The sequence below is a fragment of the Schistocerca cancellata genome, chromosome 9 (assembly GCF_023864275.1).
Source record: "Schistocerca cancellata isolate TAMUIC-IGC-003103 chromosome 9, iqSchCanc2.1, whole genome shotgun sequence".
NCBI lineage: Eukaryota > Metazoa > Arthropoda > Insecta > Orthoptera > Acrididae > Schistocerca > Schistocerca cancellata.
In genome coordinates, this window is record NC_064634.1 from 299,492,559 (window position 1) to 299,514,005 (window position 21,447).

Consider the following 21,447-nt stretch of genomic DNA (forward strand, 5'->3'; position numbering starts at 1 on the left):
CAGACCAAGCAATCATTTCAGTGAGGCATTGTTTGTCATGACGTTAAACTTCCTACCATATAGGTAACATCGAAAACATGTAATACACTGTATGACTGACAACATTTTTTTTGTCATTGAGATCTTTCCCTGTTTATCTGCCTTGAAGCATAACCTACTAGATGTTCCCTACCATCTACCATCTGAGCCAAAATGACAATCTACTGCCTCATTCAAAGCGTCACATGAAAGGATAAACTCTTTCTTGAAATCCGGAGAAACCAATATAAGATCTGAAACTAATTTTTCTATTAATTTTTTAAATTCCTATTGACAGTCCTGCGACCAATGGAATTTCACCCCCTTTTTCAGTAGCTTGTTCAAGGGTTCTTCTATTCCTACAAAGTCTCTCACAAACCACCTATAACAATCACAAAGGCTTAGTTGTTTGTGGTGTTGGAAAATTTTGAATTGTGTCTATAAGACAAGAATCAGTCTGTGAGCTACGTTCACTAATCATGTCCCCCACATAGTTTACCAGAGTTTGCACAAAATTGCTCTTGTCTTTATTTTATGTCAACGTGCTGACCCTAGTTGGTTAAAGACATCCTCCAAATGTCTCACATGTTCCAGTAAATTCTTTGAGTAGATGATTATGTAATCCAGATACAACACACAAGTTTTTGATTTTAATTCTCTCCATACCCCATCTAACAGCACGTCTTCATAATGAAAATGGCCACCAAGTACTGTAAATGCTGTTTTAGCTCAATCCTGAGGTGCCACTTCTTATTTATGGTACCCACTCCTGAGATCCACAGTTGTAAAAACTGATCCAGATATCCAAAGTCATGTGATATTTGACATTGGATAAGCATCCAAAATTGTTCTTGTGTTTAGTTATCTGTACTCACAGCAAAATTGGTATTTCCTTGTTTCTCCACTGATTTCTTCAGCATGACCACTATATTCACACTCCAAGGGCTATCACGCAGTCCTGTGATCCCACCCCATAGTCATTGCTCAATACACTCTTCTAGTAATGGTTGCAGTTGAATTGCTATATAGCATGGCTTCCTATGAATATTGGAGTACAATCCCCTGTTGGTATATGATGCTATGTCACTGAGGTTGCTAATAAATCTCAGACTATACAAAATAAATCACTGAACCTCAACAACAAATTTTTCATAGCCCTCTGATCACTGCTCTTCAAGTGACCCACTTTCCCTCCCCATGTTGATGGTTTGTTTGCGGTTTTCCTCTGAACTTGATGTATAGAAGTCTTCTACATCCAAGACATCTAGAGTGGCTATTACTGTACCCTTTGACATAGTCACCTACCCTCTGCCAAAGTTATCTATACCAACCGGAATCATACATTCCCCATTAATGTCACTCACACACGCCAAACTCCAATGGACAAAATAATGTGAACTATACAACACCTTCATTGCTTAAGAGTGATTCAACAACATAAAATGTTTCTCTCAGCAAACTGGTATCAACTAAAACCCACACTATCTTCCCTGTATCTGCTGATATTTTACCCTGCTGATTGATCTTTACTGAAAATGTATACAGTTCAGTTGGTCTCACCCCCACTGTAAGTGAGCCTTGTGTCATTGCCTCAGTTGCAATTGTGTTCCCTAAATGGAACTAAGTACCATTGAGTTCTACTGTATGTTGCCAAAGATCAACCTTAGCATGATGTTTGTCACGAAACTCTTGCCTGAGAATTGCTGAAAACCCTTCGCTTACCACGTGGAAACGCCTAAATGCATTTGCTGAACTTAGTTTTCCCAACTGGAAACTCCAGTAAAGTCATACCAAATGAGTCTAAACTATTATCGCCAACCCCACATAATGTAACTGTGGTGGTCACAGTCTCCTCTTTCTCACAAGGTCCAAATCAATAATGGACATATGCACCCCTGTGGCTATCAAAAACCTCTCTCTCCTCCCTCCCCAACAAGCCCACTAAGCAGTATTACGCCTGAGCACTAACTCGTGCACTGTTATGGTCTATCAGGACTGTCTTCTGATGGTTGAAGCACTCCCACTTGCTGCTTCCCTTGCTGTTGCCTCCCACTTTTCCTACTTCTACAATCAGATGCCTATTGGCCCACACCACCACACATGTAGCACTCCGACTGTATACACTGCCCCTCCCAACCACATCTATAACACCTGATTTTGGAAGCAAACACCTGGACGTCCACTCTATGTTTTGTGCCAATATCAACTTCCTCTATACAAGATGTGATCCTAAAAGCTGACACTAAGTCCTCTGGATTTTCCTTTTTTACCCTTCATGACATGTCTATCGGTATACCACACAGAAAAATGTCCACTGCCCTATTTTCTGCCTCTCACAACAACACCCTATTAGTTTCTGCATGTTCATATGTCTTTGCATTCAGTTTATGGATTCTATCCAAGAATGCATTCACAGACTCGTCACGCTGCATTGACAAAGTACTTAGTTTCTCTCAAAACAAAAAACAGAATACTGTTTTGGTTTTGGTACGAATGGCATAAATGAACAGCCCACTCCTGAAACATTTGTGCTTTCTCAATGTTTCATGGTGTACAACATATGCTTCAGCATCCCCTCCCGAACACATACTAACAACACGGAGGGTTGTTTTGTCTGACCATACACGTGCTTCCACAGTGTCCCTAACAATCTTAATAAACACTGTCAAGTCCTCTGTTGCCTTGCCCAAAAAGGGATTAATTAATGCGACCACTGCCAGATCATATGGAACAGAAGGCACTCTCAATCCAGATATTTTCATGACTCCAATTGCAGCTGAACCCAGCTTGCTTTCCCAGCTATTAACTCACAAGTAAGCTCAAAATTTCTCTGCCTCTCGTGCTCAAATTCATCTGTTAACAAGTGCACTCACCGAGTTAGCAGCTGTTTCCATGGTGGTAGTAGTACTATGTCTTTCCACCATTTATCGTACTCTGCTTCTACCTTAATTCAATTGTTAAACAAAAAACACACACACCATCTCCCATTTAACCACCCCCATACACAAAAATCTAATCACAAACTACTACTACTACTACTACTACAATTACTACTGGCAAATCATTGCCCATCTACACTCAGTGCAGCTACTAGTCAGATGGCCAGTTCGTCTACACACTGAACAAGTAGATGCTAAAACTATGGTACACTGCAATTCATGCCAGTCAAATAATAAAATGGATACCTAACTGGGTCTATATTATCATATCCATCATTACCACTAAACAAAGAGAAGTCCATGGGTTACTTTGTGAAGCCATAGGAACTCGAAAGCCCTCTGCACAAAGGCCAGTACTGGCCACTAGTTATCATCCCTCCACTGTCCCTGTGTGTAGAGGTACTTCCGTTTTACCATCCAGTAGGCTACTGGCAACCACCAAACGCAAACATGTTTGAATTTGGTGAACGCCAAAACACCAGTAACATGGTCACGTGATTTAGTGGCAGCCACTACTGGATGTGTCTTACAAGGTACAGACGGCCAATAGAGCACTAGACACTGTTGAGAGAGGAACTACTGTTGTGCATGTTGTTGCGAAACAACTTCAATATCAGAAAAAGTGCATTCAAAACCAACTGCTAGTGTTAAATGGAGTGCAGACAAGATACATACATTTTTATTAAACTTCTGTAAATTATGAACTATTACAGAACATATGGCATTGTGAACATACCAACAAATCGAAGAGGGAGACTTCTATGGTGAAGTAAAAGAGTGACTTAATAGGACTAGAGGTCGCAGTTCCTGACGTGCTTTTTGAGAGCCACAAGACCACGAACAGAGGTGAAGTCTTGAAAGAGATCTCGTCAAACACAAGCAGAGCGAGCACTGACAACATCTACGTACACAAGTTACCAGGGTTCACTACAGTCGAGAGTTTCTCGAGAGGAGGAGGTCAACATCAAATCTGATAAGTTTGGTTTTTAATCTTTTGTGTTTGTTAAATCAAAACTGTGAGCCCAGGTAAATCAGTAAATAGGTATTCAATTAATTGTCACCTTTCTAGATGTTAGGTTACTTACTAAAACAGAAACAAAAAACAAACATTTTTAAACATAAGGAGGAATGGATAATAATAATTACTGTAAAAGAAAATACTCCGCTGAACATGTGATTTAATAGGGTACTAGGCTATATCAAATGACTATGAACCCATTGCATTTTAAAACATTTTGCATTGTTGTTAATGTTATCAACTATTAACATTTAAATGAACTCTGTGACTCACTGAACAATAACACTAGTAAGAGTTCAGAACAATTTAAGTTACAAAGATCATCAGTAGCTAGGTAGAGCCTAAATGTCGCTTATTACAAGCCAATAGCCTTCATCTGCCAACATACTTGTCCTTCACAACTGAAGTACTCAGCCAATTTCTTCCTTGTTTCCAAAGCAGTTTTCGAATGTGTGTTTGTCGAGTGAGCCCCTCTCAATGATGGTAGTTCAGCCCCAGTGGAATGCCACAGACTGATGTGAAAAACTCCACTGTCAGTGTCTTCATGGTCAACCCATCCTCTTTCAGAATACATTGCTGGTGACATTGTTTGCAAACAGTTGTGGAGAGTACATGTACACTGCACAACCAAATCTATCTCTAAATCAACTACAACTTCTTTTCGAAAGGTTCTAAATCATGCCGCCATTATACCAAATGCACTTTCCACCATTCTGCATGCATGTGATAAATGATAATTGAATATACATTCCCTAATGTCAAATTTCGTTTGGCACAGGGCTTCATTAGTGTAGGTGACAAAGGGAATGCGTTGTCACCCAAAATAAAGTGGTCATCAGGAAAATTTAGTGTATGATTGTCTAGGGCTGACATAAGTGAGGAAAGCTGGAATACACTTGCACCCTGGGCTCTTGCATTGGTTCCTCCATTTGTGTATGGAAACATACAATCAGCATCTACCAATGCCAAAAGTATAATGCTGTAACCGTCATTTGTAATTGTAAAACTGAGAGCAATTCCCAGGCGGACACTTTACGGCCACGTTTTCTGTCAATAGCATCCCAACATAAAGGAAAATTCCATTTGGTTTCAAAATCTTGTTGTATTTCCACCCATTTCTCCGCTGTCTTCGGAACCTACAAAAGGATTATTATTACAAAATCTTCTATGGTTGACATAATTGTCAGGTGTGACAATCCCAAAATATACATGCACACTTCTGCATTTATTTACTCTTGTGAATCAATATTGCTAAGAATGTGCTCCTCTTTTTAGAAATGTTTATTACACAATATATAAAAACAGGCCCACTCTTTTATTCTACCACAGCTATAAATTAACTCGTTAGCAAGCAATTATTTGAGAGATCATACCTTTATATGTTCTTGTAATGTTGTGGTTATTGCTGCACTTCTGGCAGGGTGCTCAAAACAAGAAGGCTAGAGTTTGGTTTCTATCACCAGTAGCTAAAAATCTTGAGGCAGCCTCTAGTATCGGATGAGCAGGAACTGTGTTCCTCATTAACATATCTGTTTTTTATATTGTACATTCAGTTACAATATACAGCCCGTTAAATTGCTCCACACTCATTCTCATAAATCTCTTTTATTCTAGAGGATCCTCCTTGGCAATTTCCAGAAATATTGTAGATGAAGCTCCAAGCTGACCTCTACTACACACCCAGTCTTTAACCCATCACAACCTATTTTTGGTTAATACTTCTTGAAGTTCTTAACTTAATGTACAGTTTCACTCACAGCCTCATCAACAGGTTCCTCATACTCTTCGTCAAACTCTTCCATGCTCTCACATATCCTTGGACAATGTTGCACTCACCACGTCTATGCACAAACTAGTTATTGGCTGCTATTACAACAGTTTCACTGGAAGCCATTACTGTCTTCATGTGTAAATCTACTGTCGCAGCCAGTTTGTTGGCTGGCTGTACTGGCCACTACTACTGTCCCTGCATGCAGCGGGCTTAAATATCTTGTACCCTAGCTCACAAAAACAACTACGATGACGAGAGCCAACATAAACAAAACTAGACTCACCACACCACTCCGTGCTGAACTGATACCACCAAAAGTACGTCAAGTGTCACTGCCTCACTCACTACTCACGAAAACCAACGTAGTGCTCGATGTGGGCGAACATTTTCTAACACAACTTCTTGTGTTGGGTAGCTTAAAGCCCACTCTGAGTTGTTACGATCCCCTGTCCTATCCAGACGTTGGTGGTGCGATGTGTGTAGTGTGTCAGAGCAAACGCCAGCGCTGGAGTCTCCTGCATTGGCACCTGGCTGTTCTGTCCCTGCAGATGGGTGGCATGGCTAGCAGCATGTGCCGGATGAGCCAGAAGCCCTGTGCTGGCCAAGCTGGAGCATGGCTGGCTGTTCCCTCAAGCATTACTCATAGTCTCCAGGAAGAGTTCCGAAGGAAAACAGCCAGCAGCCATTGTTGTAGCAGAGTCTCAGCTTCAGTCGCCCACCCAGGGCTGCTCGGTTGGTGACAGAGGACAGCGTTGGACCCAGGAGGTTGTGAGATCATGCCCCGGCTCCGCCTTTGCAGACAGCACCCAAAGAGCAGTGGTTGGTCATCCCCTGCTCTCTGTGTCTGTGCAGCGCCAAGTTTTGTACTCACATCACCACGGCTGCGGCATGTCCATACAGCGGAGCTTGGTGGATGATTCAGCGGGCTGGCTGGCTGCCGAAATTTATCACAGATGGTTGTCATTGTTCGCTTGCAACTTAAACAAGTGGTATTCTTTCCATTTCCAGACACAGACAGCATGGCAGCACAGCTGCTTGCCTTGAAAATCTGGGCTCCCTTATTTAAGCTCCTTTACCTACATCTCTGTTGAAGACCCTCTGGAGAGGACAAGTGGAGAGTTCCTCTTCTTTTTTATTTTTTTTAAAATTTTGCCTGCTTTGGCCTCCACATACAGGTTGCTAAGTGCTGTTGTAACTGCCATTGTATGTCAGTGCCCTGAGTTTCACCTGACTACTGGTCACAGCTGCACAAAATTTTTAAGAATTCCCCAAATGCATGCCTATACTTATTAATGGTGCAGCAGCACCATCTAACAACCTCGTATATCTCATGTTCCTGGGTCCATTTTGTATCATACTGAAAGTGTGTTAACCAAACCGTTTTAGGTCATTTTTGAAACACTTTAGAATGATGAAAAATTTGAACAGCATATTACTGATGCAGGGGGAAACTTCAAGGAACAAAAACTGATGGAAATTTGACCAACAGATGATCTGTAAGTGTCAGAATAAGCACACCAACGGATGAGTGGGACATGACTGTTCTTCAGTTTTTGTCCGAGACACCCAACATTACTGTCCCCATGAAGGATCATGCACTGCTGGTAAAGTTCTTTTACAAGAAGTGACTATGCCAGTAGTCCTGTACAAGTTCTGGACACTCAAGGGTAAGAGAAAGGCATTGTCTGATGTCTCCTAAGGGTATGGAGAAAATGATTACAAAATTAAAAAAAAACACGTGTTCTTTTGAAGTGCAATGTGGCAGAGACAGGAACGCAATTGATCTGATGTCGCAGTTGACCTGACATCTGTCTAAGATGTGGCCACAGCACTGCAGGTCAGGTCAAGCGGTGGTGTGCAGAAGTGCAGTACCTGGTGCATACAGCCCTACGAAACATCCTGCATTGCTATCTATATAGAATCATCCATGTTCAGGAGTTGCTTCGTGCTGATCTTCCACCAAGACAAATGTACACTCTGGAATTTCTTGCTTGCATGGAAGTGGACAATGAATGGCCATGGAACATTTTGTGGACAGACAAAGCCCACTTCCATTTCCAAGGACATGTCAATATGGAGAACTGCAGAATATGACCAATGGAAAATCCGCATGCTCATCAACCCGTTCCACTTCATTCTTTACAGGTGACAGTGTGGTGCAGAATGACAGCATCTTATAGTAGGGCCATATTTTTTTTGAAGAGATGAGTCCTGTTACCTGTACTGTAACTGATAAGTGTTATAAGTGTCTTGAGCACCAACGTCATTCCAACCCTTCAACAGTATAGATTCAGGGGCACAATCATATTTATGCAAGTGGCACTCGTCCACACATTGCACAGCCAGTGAAGTGGCTTCTGCATACGCATTGCTGAAATGCTACAATTATCAGGTGTCATTTCCTTACAGCTGGCCATCCATATCACCTGACCTTATCTGTGTAATTTCTGGCTGTAGGATTATCTGAAATATGTTATCTTGGTTGCTTCAATTATGAAGCATATTTGAAAACGAAGCTCCATTTGGTCATTAAAAAAGCTCCTCGGAAAGAGTTTTTAATTCACAGTAAAATTTTACTACATACCTACTTTACTTTTTCATGTAATTGCTCTTCACATCTTTACACTTTCTGTAATGCTGCAGCAGCTTTTTTAACCCCTCCACATAGAATTCTGCTGCCTGGAAGTTTAACTAGTTGGTAATGCCAGTCTTGAGTTCATCATGGTTTTGAAATCGTTGTCCACCCACGCACTTTTCCAAATACAGCCAGAGGAAATAAGTCGCTTGGTGCAAGGTCAGGACTGTACGGAGGGTGATCGGAAAGCTCCCAACAAAAATCTTGAACCATTTCCTTGGATTTGGCAGCAGTGTGAGAACGTGCAATGTCACAGAGGAGGAGTGTGCCAGAAGACAGTTTCCTGCAGTGTCTATTTTGGATAGGATGTTTCAGTTTAGTTAACATTTCACAGTATACGTCAGCTGTAACTGTTTACCCACGGTCCATGAAATCAATCAAAAGGATGCCCTTTTCATTCTAAAGAACGGTAGCCATCATCTTTTCGATTCCAGAACACGGGTTTCTTAAACTTTTTTGGTTTGGGTGAACTTTAATAGCACCACTGCATTGACCATTATTTTGATTCTACACTCGTGTACAATTTCCACTCCTCATCACCCATAATGATGTGCGAAAACAAATCACCTGTATCTTGTCTATTAACTTTCCAAAGACTGCTGCACACTATGCATTCTTTGCGCTGATCTGTGAGCATTTTTTGAACCCGTATCACACACAGTTTGTGATATTCAAGCTGTTCAATGACAATCTTGTAAATTGAGGATCGAGCAAAATTTTGGAATTCATTAGCGAGACCACTAAAACGTTAATCACAGATCACTTTGAAGTTTGTGGTTCACTCAATCAACGATGTTATCAGTCTGAATACTGGGCCCGCAACCACACTGTTCATCATGAACATTTGTAAGGCCATTTTGAAATTCTAGACGCCATTTTCAAACTTGTTTGTCACTCATTATTTCAGGTGCATACATTAGATGTAAAATGTATCGGCCATTGTGATCTGCTCTCACTGACTGGCAAACAACTTCTGAATCAAACAAACGCCGTAGTAGTTTCCTAAAGAGTCTGTATACGGCACCGCACACATCATTCAGGCCTATCTTTAGTTAAATATCAGTCACCTGACCTTAATTTTGGAATAAACCTTGTACGAATGTAGCTGAATTGAAGATACATTGCACAACCCAGTTTGAATGTGATCCAAGAGACACTTCATATTTAAGAGGTCTTGCACCAGTCTCACGGCAGTTAGAAACTGATTTCATTTTGCTCTTTATCTGGTTTTTGGCCTGAGGACAATTAAAAACAGATTTTTCCATCTGGTGTGACAACTTTGTCACAGTGAATGGGCTTATCTGCTGTAATGTGCAACTAAAATGAAACGTCGTCATATTGTTTTTTCATGTGTCATTTGTAGCCGACCCAATTTACGTTAAGACATTTACATCGCCATCTAGTGGTAAAACTTGCGTAACCCAACAGTGTAGGTGACCATCAATAAAATGTTGATTCTACTATGTTTGTTGTTGTTGGTTATTACCCATTGTGTTATATCTATTATTTTAAAGGTATTGCGAGGTTTTTCTTTTGAGAAATATACGAGTACTCAGCGTACAAACCAGCAGCAACTGACGCAATTTTCTTCTTTTTATCATCCATACTTTCTAATCTGTAAGTTACTTTTGAAGTGCCAAAATGTACTAGAACAAATAAAATGCTACACTGTACACCTTACTTTTGGTGAGACAGTCTCAATTCCTGAAATCCATTGCCCATGGCCTCTGGCCTGCTGAAGAGCACTGCAGTCTTCAGTCCATGTACAAACCATGAAAGTCTGCTGCATTACACCACACAAAACAGACCTGGGCTGCAGGCAGACTAGACTCGATGGGCAGGGCCTGTATGTTAGTGGGAATCAAATGGCTTCGTATCAGCAGGCCTGATCCATTACAGATACTGCATAAATGGCCTGTGGTTTTAGCCTGTCATGGAAATCCACTCGTGTGACCAGCTATTCACTGAGCAACAGACAACATATTGATGAAATGAAATCATGATGATCAATCTGTGCAACAGATAACTTGTTCAAATACTCTGACAATCAATAAAGCTGCTATGTTAGCGGCACGAAGTGGTGGCACCACTAACTGCAAGGTGAGGGGAGTGATAGGAAGGGGAGAAGAAGTAGTAACGAAAGAGTACGGAAGCAGTGAATGTACTCAGCTGCACCCAGCCAGTGATGATGTACGACATCTCAGTAAACAAACCATTTCATCTACTGAGACAAAAATGAGATTTTTCAATTTTTCCTGATGTGTTTGAAATTCCCTGCTTTCCAGAACCTGTGGCAACCCTGTTTATATTAAGTGACATGTCTCAATTGATTTCACAAGTTCACAAAATGTGAGAAAAGTTTCTTTAAATATGGTAAAAAGAGGGGGAAGGTGTGAGAGGGTGGACAGAGGAAGCGGCAGATTTGAAATTACCTGAAGTGATATTAAGACATTATATATGACCTACAGCCTTGAAATGAGTTAATGAAGCTTTGAACAAAGTGAGAGTCTGGAAATAGTAAGGGGATTTATTCCAATTATGTAATGTTCCTTTAGGAATATTCAGAAATTCAATAAAAAATGTAAGCTCCAGGTAGGAGTATCAACAATGTTGGAAAAGATAGATTGACACCAGACATGTCTAATCCGGTATTTTAAGTAAAAGAAAATGATGCGATATCAAAAAATTTATTGTACACATATGCAACAATACATTTTTATGAATTATTGTTAAAAGATAAAAATGCTGCCTATAAAATACTGTATCACAGATATCTTTAAAAATATAAAACTTGTTAGCCCTGTACTGTAGCAGATGTTTCGAAAGGTATGTTCATTCCACTGCGCATCTTTATGAAAACAAACTGCATTTCAGTGCTCCTCTGAACTTTTCGTTGATGTGCTCAGCCTCCGCATAGCTTTCTTCACTTCCCTGAAAGAATCTTCTGCACTTGTGTGTCCAGAGGAGTCCACAACCTTAATATTTGTATCAACATTCCGAAGTACCCTCTGGAATGGAAATCCTTCCCTGTTACAATAAGAAGAAAACTGCTGTTAAGACACACAATTGTAAAGTAGGAGGGCTACTTTAAAAAATGTAAAATAATATTTCATATAACACTTACATTACCAATATACTATGATTTAAAAATTCAGTTCTATAAAATATACTAAGACAATAAACAACAAAATTATTTATATTAAATAATTAAATAAAAAAGTCAATATAATAATAAAAATAATCAAGACATCCTGATTTCCATAGAAAAAATTTTCAGTGAAAGTGAAATACTTTACTAATAAGTTATATCTTGAACCTCTTCCTAGATATACTTTTCAGTACATCTACTATGTTACGACTTATCTAAAAGACACACGCACACGCACACATAGAAATAACACTTTAATAGACACAACTATACTACTGTATTCCACAGATGACCTAGTTCATTCATTTTTAAGTTGAGGGGAAGGACACAAGGCATGGAATGTTCAAGTATCTCGAACTTCAAATTTAAAACTCTAAAACATGCAAACTTTTTTGTTAAAATAAGAAAGGCCAGATGCCTTCAGTTTTCACATCTTCCCCTATTTTATATTGAAAATAATGCAACAGAGTCCTAACATCTAAAATTATTATGTGGTCTATCAAATTGTGTCTAATGGTATGCCTCAGTAAATTTTTCAAAAGTCGAGAATGTCTTTTCTAATAGCAGCAGTTAAGCACATTAAAAGAAATTAATTGTTTTCAGTGCACATAACAAAAATAACTCTCCTTGTTTTTGAGCACTCGTTTGTATATAAGTTTTGAAGTACTTCAATTGACAGCCAATTTCTGGAAGTGATGTCAGAACACAATGCAACCCTGTTTATTTTTCAGCCAAGTTATTTTAACTTTTATATAAAAAAATGTGATATACAGTAACAATATAAATAAACAAAGCTGAATACCATTAATTTCAACAAAGACACTAAGCCAAAATGCAAATGACTATGTACAAATCCATTTATTGACATTTTCCTTTATTTGCATGTAATTATTAGACAAAAATCTATTTGACCCACACAGTTAGCTGATTTGATTACTTAAAAATGGTTAAAGAAACTCAATGAGGCACTGTGGGATGTTGAGACTTTTCCAGAATGAATTTTCACTCACCACCAGTGTGTGTGCACACCAATCTTAACTTTCTGCCAGACAGAAACTTTGTCAGACCAGCACTCAAACACAGAACCTTCATCTTTTCTTCCAGGAGTTTATTGTCCTGCAAGGTACGTAGGAGTACTTTTATGAAATTTAGGAAGTAAGAGAGATATTGGCAGGAGTTAAGCTGTGTGGGTGGGTCGTGTGTCATGTCTGGATAGCTCAGTCTCTAGACCTTTCGTTGGCAAAAGGCAAAGGTTTGAGTCTCGTCTGGTCCATAGTTTTAAACTGTCTTGAAGTTTCAAATCAGCACATGTTCTATTCCAGAGTGAAAAGTCATTCTGGAAACAATCCCCCTAGGCTAGGCTGTGCCAGATTGTATACTTGTTGGTGGGATGATGGATGGACATGGGACAGGGTCACGGATGGGCAAATGGCTGATGTGCGGACAGTCTTGCAGCTGAGCTGTAGCATATGCAATCTTACTCCACTGGCTGTACACTTCGGGCGAGAGTGGCCAAACAGCTTGTGCATGTATAGAGCATGCATAATATGGCCATCTGGTGGAAAACCTGTATGCTTTATTCCTGTCCAGGAGCAAACTTCTTATCTTATGGAGAAGTGTTGAAACAGCCTTCACCATGCTGTGGCCAAGCCATTTCTTCACAAAATCCTTTCTTCTAGAAGTGTTAGTGTCAGAAACTCTGCAGGAGAGCTCCTGTGAAGTTCGGAAAGTGGGAAAGAGAGAATGGGTTGTGATGGTTGGGTTGGCTTGGTTTGGAGGAAGAGAGAAACAGCAAGGTCATCGGTCTCATTGAATTAGGGAAGGATGGGGAAGGAAGTCGGCTGTGCCCTGTCAAAGGAACCATCCCGGGATTTGCCTGAAGCAATTTAAGGAAATGACGGAAAACCTAAATCAGGATGGTCGAACGCGGGATTGAACTGTCGTCCTCTCAAATGTGAGTCCAGTGTGCTAACAACTGCGCCAAATGGGTTGTGAGCCACCTTGGGATAGCTAAGTCAGTCAAGTGTTTGCCCACTCAATTCAAAAGTTACAGGTTCGAGTTCTGGAGCGGCACACAATTTTAGACTACCGGGAATATTTATGTAGACTGTTGTATAATGGTTACAGCCAAAAAAGGAAAACCAATGTCACTTACTGATTAGTTCTGCTGTAAAATGAACCAAGCAAAATATGACATTTCCACTGTAAGTACTATTATATATATTGCTGTTTTGTAAAGTTGTTCATTTTCTTTTTTCCTCCCCCACAAATGCAGTTTACAAGAGGGTACCCAAAAGACACCGAACAAAAATTTTTTTGGTGGGCCGAGCTTTTGTACGCATTTTGCCACTAGGAGCATATAGAAAGAACATTTCAGAGTCGGTAAGCTGAGTGCTATCACTGAAGGTGGTCAGGCCTAGTTTCGGTAGAGTTTATTGTGACAACTGTTTTGTCTGATTGTTCTTTTTGCAAAGGCCGATTTTCATGAACAGCATGTGGTGGTGAAGTTATGCTTTTTGCTTGGAAAAACTGAAAAACTCTTGAAATGTTAAAAACAGCACCTAAGCATGAAGCTACAGAGAAGACTCATGTGCTTGACTGGTTTTCCAGTTTCAAGAATGGTGAAATGTCAACTGATAACAAACCTCATTCTGGTCGTCATTTTATGGTCCAAACACATGAAAAAGTTAAAACATTCATGCAGTCATCAACGTAGATTGACAACTGAACACTGAAGAAATTGTGGAGCTGCCGGGAGTGACTCGAGTTCAGTGCAGTGATTTGTGGCAGCAGATTTGGGAATGAAAAGGGTGGCTGCCAAATTCATGCCACAACTGCTGACTACTGTACAAAAACAAAGTCAGGTGGAAGCACACAGTGCTTTGAAAGAAGAGCCTCGAAATGATCCAAACTTTCTTCAAAAATTATCACAGGTGACAAAACTTAGTGAGATGCTTATGATCCTGAATCAAAGCACCAATAAAGGCAGTGGAAGACTTCATATTCGCTTTGCCCCAAGAAAGCTTGTCAGATGAAATAAAATATTAAAACCATGCAAATTTGTTTTTTCAATGTGAGAGGAGTCATCCATTCAGAGTTTGTTCCACAAGGTCAGAAAGGTAACCAGGCTTTCTGCTTGGAAGTTTTGAAAAGACTGCGCAAAAGTGTGTGGCAGAAGCATCCTGATTTGTGGCAGTCAGGTGACTGGTTTTTCCATCCTGAGAATGCCCCTGCTCACATAGCCCTATCTGTATGACAATTCTTGACCAAAAATGATACAACCCCTGCTGCTCACCCCCCCCCCCCCCCCCCATACTCACCTGACCTTGCCCCCATGTGACTTTTTAGTTTCCTAGAATGAAAAAAGATATAAAAGGAAAAATAAAAAATGAATTCGCAATTGCGAATAGTGACTACAATCCGCTCATCATAACAATAAACCTCATGTAAACAAACAAACGCGATGATTGGTCAGAAGTCTTAGCACGCGTACACTGGTGTTGTTACACTCTTGGAAGTAGGTCCTACTTATGTATTAAATATTTTATTATTAAGTTATATCTAAAAACAAAGATGATGTAACTTACCAAACGAAAGCGTTGGTATGTTGACACACACACACACACACACACACACACACACACACACAAAATTCGAGCTTTTGCAACCTAACGTTGCTTCATCAGGAAAGAGGGAAGGAGAGGGAAAGACGAAAGGATGTAGGTTTTAAGGGAGAGGGTAAGAAGTCATTCCAATCCCAGGAGCGGAAACACTTACCTTAGGGGGAAAAAAGGACAGGTATACACTCGCACTCACACACACATCCATCCGCACATATACAGACACAAGCAGACCTATGTGAAGGCAAAGAGTTTGGGCAGAGATGTCAGTCGAGGCAGAAGTACAGAGGCAAAGATGTTGTTGAATGACAGGCGAGGTATGAGCGGCGGCAACTTAAAATTAGCGGAGGTTGAGGCCTGGTGGGTAACGGGAAGAGAGGATATATTGAAGGGTAAGTTCCCATTTCTGGAGTTCTGATAGGTTGGTGTTAGTGGGAAGTATCCAGATAACCCGGACGGTGTAACACTGTGCCAAGATGTGCTGGCCGCGCACCAAGGCATGTTTAGCCACAGGGTGATCCTCATTACCAACAAACACTGTCTGCCTGTGTCCATTCATGCAAATGGACAGTTTGTTGCTGGTCATTCCCACATAGAAAGCTTCACAGTGTAGGCAGGTCAGTTGGTAAGTCACGTGGGTACTTTCACACGTGGCTCTGCCTTTGATCGTGTACACCTTCTGGGTTACAGGACTGGAGTAGGTGGTGGTGGGAGGGTGCATGGGACAGGTTTTACACCAGGGGGTGGTTACGAGGGTAGGAGACAGGGTAGGGAAGATGGTTTGGGGATTTCATAGGGATGAACCAAGAGGTTACAAAGGTTAGGTGGACGGCGGAAAGACACACTTGGTGGAGTGGGGAGGATTTCATGAAGGATATACCTCATTTCGGGGCAGGATTTGAGGAAGTCTTATCCCTGCTAGAGAGCCACATCCAGAGTCTGATCCAGTCCTAGAAAGTATCCTGTCACAAGTGGGGCACTTTTGGGGTTCTTCTGTGGGAGGTTCTGGGTTTGAGGGGATGAGGAAGTGGCTCTGGTTATTTGCTTCTGTACCAGGTCGGGAGGGTAGTTGAGGGATGCGAAACTGTTTTCAGGTTGTTGATGGACTGGAGCAGATTTGTTTGCCACGAAGACCTAGGCTGTAGGGAAGGGTCCGTTTGATATGGAATGGGTGGCAGCTGTCATAATGGAGGTACTGTTGCTTGTTGGTGGGTTTGATGTGGACAGATGAGTGAAGCTGGCCATTGGACAGATGGAGGTCAACGTCAAGGAAAGTGGCATGGGATTTGGAGTAGGACCAGGTGAATCTGATGGAACCAAAGGAGTTGAGGTTGGAGAGGAAATTCTGGAGTACTTCTTCACTGTGAGTCCAGATCATGATGTCATCAATAAATCTGTACCAAAGTTTGGGTTGGCAGGCCTGGGTATCCAAGAAGGCTTCCTCTAAGCGACCCATAAATAGGTTGGCGTACGAGGGGCCATCCTGGTACCCATGGCTGTTCCCTTTAACTGGTGGTATGTCTGGCCTTCGAAAGTAAAGAAGTTGTGAGTCTGGATGAAGCTGGCTAAGGTAATGAGGAAAGAGGTTTTAGGTATGGTAGCAGGTGATCGGCGTGAAAGGAAGTGCTCCATCGCAGCGAGGACCTGGACGTGTGGAATATTGGTGTATAAGGAAGTGGCATCAATGGTTACAAGGATGGTTTCTGGGGGTAACAGATTGGGTAAGGATTCCAGGCGTTCCGAGAAAGTGGTTGGTGTCTTTGATGAAGGATGGGAGACTGCATGTAATGGGTTGAAGGTGTTGATCTACATAGGCAGAGATACGTTCTGTGGGGGCTTGGTAACCAGCTACAATGGGGCGGCCGGGATGATTGGGTTTGTGAATTTTAGGAAGTAGGTAGAAGGTAGAGGTGCGGGGTGTCTGTGGGGGTCAGGAGGTTGATGGAGTCAGGTGAAAGGTTTTTTAGGGGGCCTAAGGTTCTGAGGATTCCTTGAAGCTCCACCTGGACATCAGGAATGGGATTACCTTGGCAAACTTTGTATGTAGTGTTGTCTGAAAGCTGACGCAGTCCCTCAGCCACATACTCCCGACGATCAAGTACCACGGTCGTGGAACCGTTGCCTACCAGAAGAATGACGATGGATCAGTCAGCCTTCAGATCACGGATAGCCTGGGCTTCAGCAGTGGTGATGTTGGGAGTAGGATTAAGGTTTTTCCGAGAAGGATTGAGAGGCAAGGCTGGAAGTGAGAAATTCCTGAAAGGTTTGGAGAGGGTGATTTTGAGGAAGAGGAGGTGGATCCCGCTGTGACGGAGGACGGAACTGTTCCAGGCAGGGTTCAATTTGGATAGTGTCTTGGGGAGTTGGATCATGTGGAGTAGGATTAGGATTATTTTTCTTTGTGACAAAGTGATATTTCCAGCAGAGAGTACGAGTATAGGACAGTAAATCTTTGATGAAGGCTGTTTGGTTGAATCTGGGAGTAGGGCTGAAGGTGAGGCCTTTGGATAGGACAGAGGTTTCGGATTGGGAGAGAGGTTTGGAGGAAAGGTTAACTACTGAATTGGGGTGTTGTGGTTCCAGATTGTGTTGATTGGAATTTTGAGGTTTTGGAGGGAGTGGAGCTGGAAGTGGGAGATTGAGTAGATGGGAGAGACTGGGTTTGTGTGCAATGAGAAGAGGTTGAGGTTTGCTGGAAAGGTTGTGAAGGGTGAGCGAGTTGCCTTTCCGGAGGTGGGAAACCAGGAGATTGGATAGTTTTTTGAGGTGGAGGGTGGCATGCTGTTCTAATTTGTGGTTGGCCTGTAGGAGGATGTTCTGAACAGCCGGTGTGGATGTGGGAGAGGAAAGATTGAGGACTTTTATTAAGGATAGGAGTTGATGGGTGTGTTCACTGGCTGAGTTGATGTGTAGGCGAAGGATTAGGTGGGTGAGGGCTATGGATTGTTCAGTTTGGAACTGGTATAGGGACTGATGGAAAGAAGGGTTACAGCCAGAGATGGGAAATTTAAGTGTGAGGCCTTTGGGGGTAATGCCAAATGTCAGACAAGCCTGAGTAAATAAAATATGGGAGCGTAATCTGGCTAGGGCGAAGGCATGTTTGCGGAGGGAATGTAAATAATACTTAATGGGGTTGTTGTGGGGATGTTGTGAGGGTGACATGGTATTAGAAGGTGGAAAAGAGTAATATGAGGCTGAACCGAAAATTAAAATAAAAATATATGGGGAGAGATAAGGGTGAACTAGAAAGCAACTGGAGATCTGGCGTGAAAAAAGTCAAAAAAGTGTTGGTTAAAGCTGAGCTATGTTGATCCTGTGGTGAACTTGGGTTGGTAAACAACGATGTGCACAAAGGTTAGGTGGTTGTGTTGCCGCCAAAACACACTAAAGGGTGGAGAAATTTGGGAAAATTTCGAAAAAACTGCATGTAAATGTATTAAAAGGAGTGGTTTTATGGTGGCAGATTAAGAAAATGAGGCTGCCTGGAACAGTTCCATCCTCCGTCACAGCAGGATCCACCTCCTCTTCCTCAAAATCACCCTCTCCAAACCTTCCAGGAATTTCTCACTTCCAGCCTTGCCTCTCAGTCCTTCTCGAAAAACCTTAATCCTGATCCCAACATCACCACAACTGACGCCCAGGCTATCCATGATCTGAAGGCTGACCGATCCATCGTCATTCTTCTGGTAGACAAGGGTTCCACGACCGTGGTACTTGATCGTCGGGAGTATGTGGCTGAGGGACTGCGTCAGCTTTCAGACAACACTACATACAAAGTTTGCCAAGGTAATCCCATTCCTGATGTCCAGGCGGAGCTTCAAGGAATCCTCAGAACCTTAGGCCCCCTACAAAACCTTTCACCTGACTCCATCAACCTCCTGACCCCCACAGACACCCCCCACCCCTACCTTCTACCTACTTCCTAAAATTCACAAACCCAATCATCCCGGCTGCTCCATTGTAGCTAGTTACCAAGCCCCCACAGAACGTATCTCTGCCTACATAGATCAACACCTTCAACCCATTACATGCAGTCTCCCATCCTTCATCAAAGACACCAACCACTTTCTCAGAACGCCTGGAATCCTTACCCAATCTGTTATCCCCGGAAACCATCCTTGTAACCACTGATGCCACTTCCTTATACGCAAATATTCCACACGTCCAGGTCCTCACTGCGATGGAGCACTTCCTTTCACGCCGATCACCTGCCACCCTACCTAAAACCTCTTTCCTCATTACCTTAGCCAGCTTCATCCTGACCCACAACTTCTTCACTTTCGAAGGCCAGACATACCAACAATTAAAGGGAACAGCCATGGGTACCAGGATGGCCCCTCGTACGCCAACCTATTTATGGGTCGCTTAGAGGAAGCCTTCTTGGTTACCCAGGCCTGCCAACCCAAAGTTTGGTACAGGTTTATCGATGACATCTTCATGATCTGGACTCAGTGAAAAAGAACTCCAGAATTTCCTCTCCAACCTCAACTCCTTTGGTTCCATCAGATTCACCTGGTCCTACTCCAAATCCCATGCCACTTTCCTTGACGTTGACCTCCATCTGTCCAATGGCCAGCTTCACTCATCTGTCCACATCAAACCCACCAACAAGCAACAGTACCTCCATTATGACAGCTGCCACCCATTCCATATCAAACGGACCCTTCCCTACAGCCTAGGTCTTCGTGGCAGACAAATCTGCTCCAGTCCATCAACAACCTGAAAACAGCTTTCGCATCCCGCAACTACCCTCCCGACCTGGTACAGAAACAAATAACCAGAGCCACTTCCTCAGTGCCCCACTTGTGACAGGATACTTTCTAGGACTGGATCAGACTCTGAATGTGGCTCTCCAGCAGGGGTACGACTTCCTCAAATCCTGCCATGAAATGAGATCCATCCTTCATGAAATCCTCCCCACTCCACCAAGAGTGTCTTTCTGCCGTCCACCTAACCTTTGTAACCTCTTGGTTCATCCATATGAAATCCCCAAACCATCTTCCCTACCCTCTGGCTCCTACCCTCGTAACCGCCCCCTGGTGTAAAACCTGTCCCATGCACCCTCCCACCACCACCTACTCCAGTCCTGTAACCCGGAAGGTGTACACGATCAAAGTCAGAGCCACATGTGAAAGCACCCACGTGATTTACCAACTGACCTGCCTACACTGTGAAGCTTTCTATGTGGGAATGACCAGCAACAAACTGTCCATTTGCATGAATGGACACAGGCAGACAGTGTTTGTTGGTAATGAGGATCACCCTGTGGCTAAACATGCCTTGGTGCGCGGCCAGCACATCTTGGCACAGTGTTACACCGTCCGGGTTATCTGGATACTTCCCACTAACACCAACCTATCAGAACTCCAGAAATGGGAACTTACCCTTCAATATATCCTCTCTTCCCGTTACCCACCAGGCCTCAACCTCCGCTAATTTTAACTTACCCTTCAATATATCTTCTCTTCCCGTTACCCACCAGGCCTCAATCTCCGCTAATTTTAAGTTGCTGCCACTCATACATCGCCTGTCATTCAACAACATCTTTGCCTCTGTACTTCTGCCTCGACTGACATCTCTGCTCAAACTCTTTGCCTTCACATAGGTCTGCTTGTGTCTGTATATGTGCGGATGGATGTGTGTGTGAGTGCGAGTGTATACCTGTCCTTTTTTCCCCCTAAGGTAAGTGTTTCCGCTCCTGGGATTGTGTGTGTGTGTGTGTGTGTGTGTGTGTGTGTGTGTGTGTGTGTGTGTGTGTGTGTCAACATACCAACGCTTTCATTTGGTAAGTTACATCATCTTTGTTTTTAGATATATTTTTCCCATATGGAATGTGTCCCTCTATTATATTCATATCATTATTATTAAGTTACATTAATTAAGCTTTAAGATATTCAAATGTATTAACAGCAATCAACTTTTTTCTTAATCAGGCTTTACCTATGTAGTTTTTATTTCAAAAATCATGTGTAGTTACAGCCTCTGCAGTGTTGTACTCCAATTGTCACGCTGTTAATGAGCAATATAAAAATGACTGAGGCTGCTTTCTGTTCTGTAGTAAAGTATGTGTGTGGAACACGGTTAAAAAGTGCTGAGAAATAGGCTGTTTTTAATGTCTTTCGTAAATTTACGGAGATAATCGGATTTGAAATCTTCCCCCTGGCTGTATACTATGCAGTTGATTAACCTTTGCGCACAGAATGTGTAGCACAGATAGTAACGTAATAAGTAAGAACCAAATGCGATTATCCGTGCACTGGTTCAAATCTTCACCTATCCATTTGTTTTTCCTCGTTCA

General features: G+C 42.2%; 1 protein-coding gene across 8 annotated transcripts in view; it reads right to left on the reverse strand.

The window, feature by feature from the left end:
- Positions 1 to 11,063: 11,063 nt before the first annotated feature.
- LOC126100287 (cyclin-dependent kinase 12-like) overlaps positions 11,064 to 21,447 on the reverse strand; it is a 182,987-nt gene continuing 172,603 nt past the window's right edge. For 5 of the 8 annotated variants that reach the window (XM_049910894.1, XM_049910890.1, XM_049910889.1 and 2 more), the window contains exon 9: positions 11,064 to 11,408. In XM_049910894.1, the coding sequence (XP_049766851.1) occupies positions 11,252 to 11,408 (157 nt within the window). In that variant the 3' untranslated portion in view covers positions 11,064 to 11,251. The remainder of the gene's footprint in view (positions 11,409 to 21,447) is intronic. The other 3 variants (XM_049910895.1, XM_049910892.1, XM_049910891.1) reach the window with 1 other exon arrangement.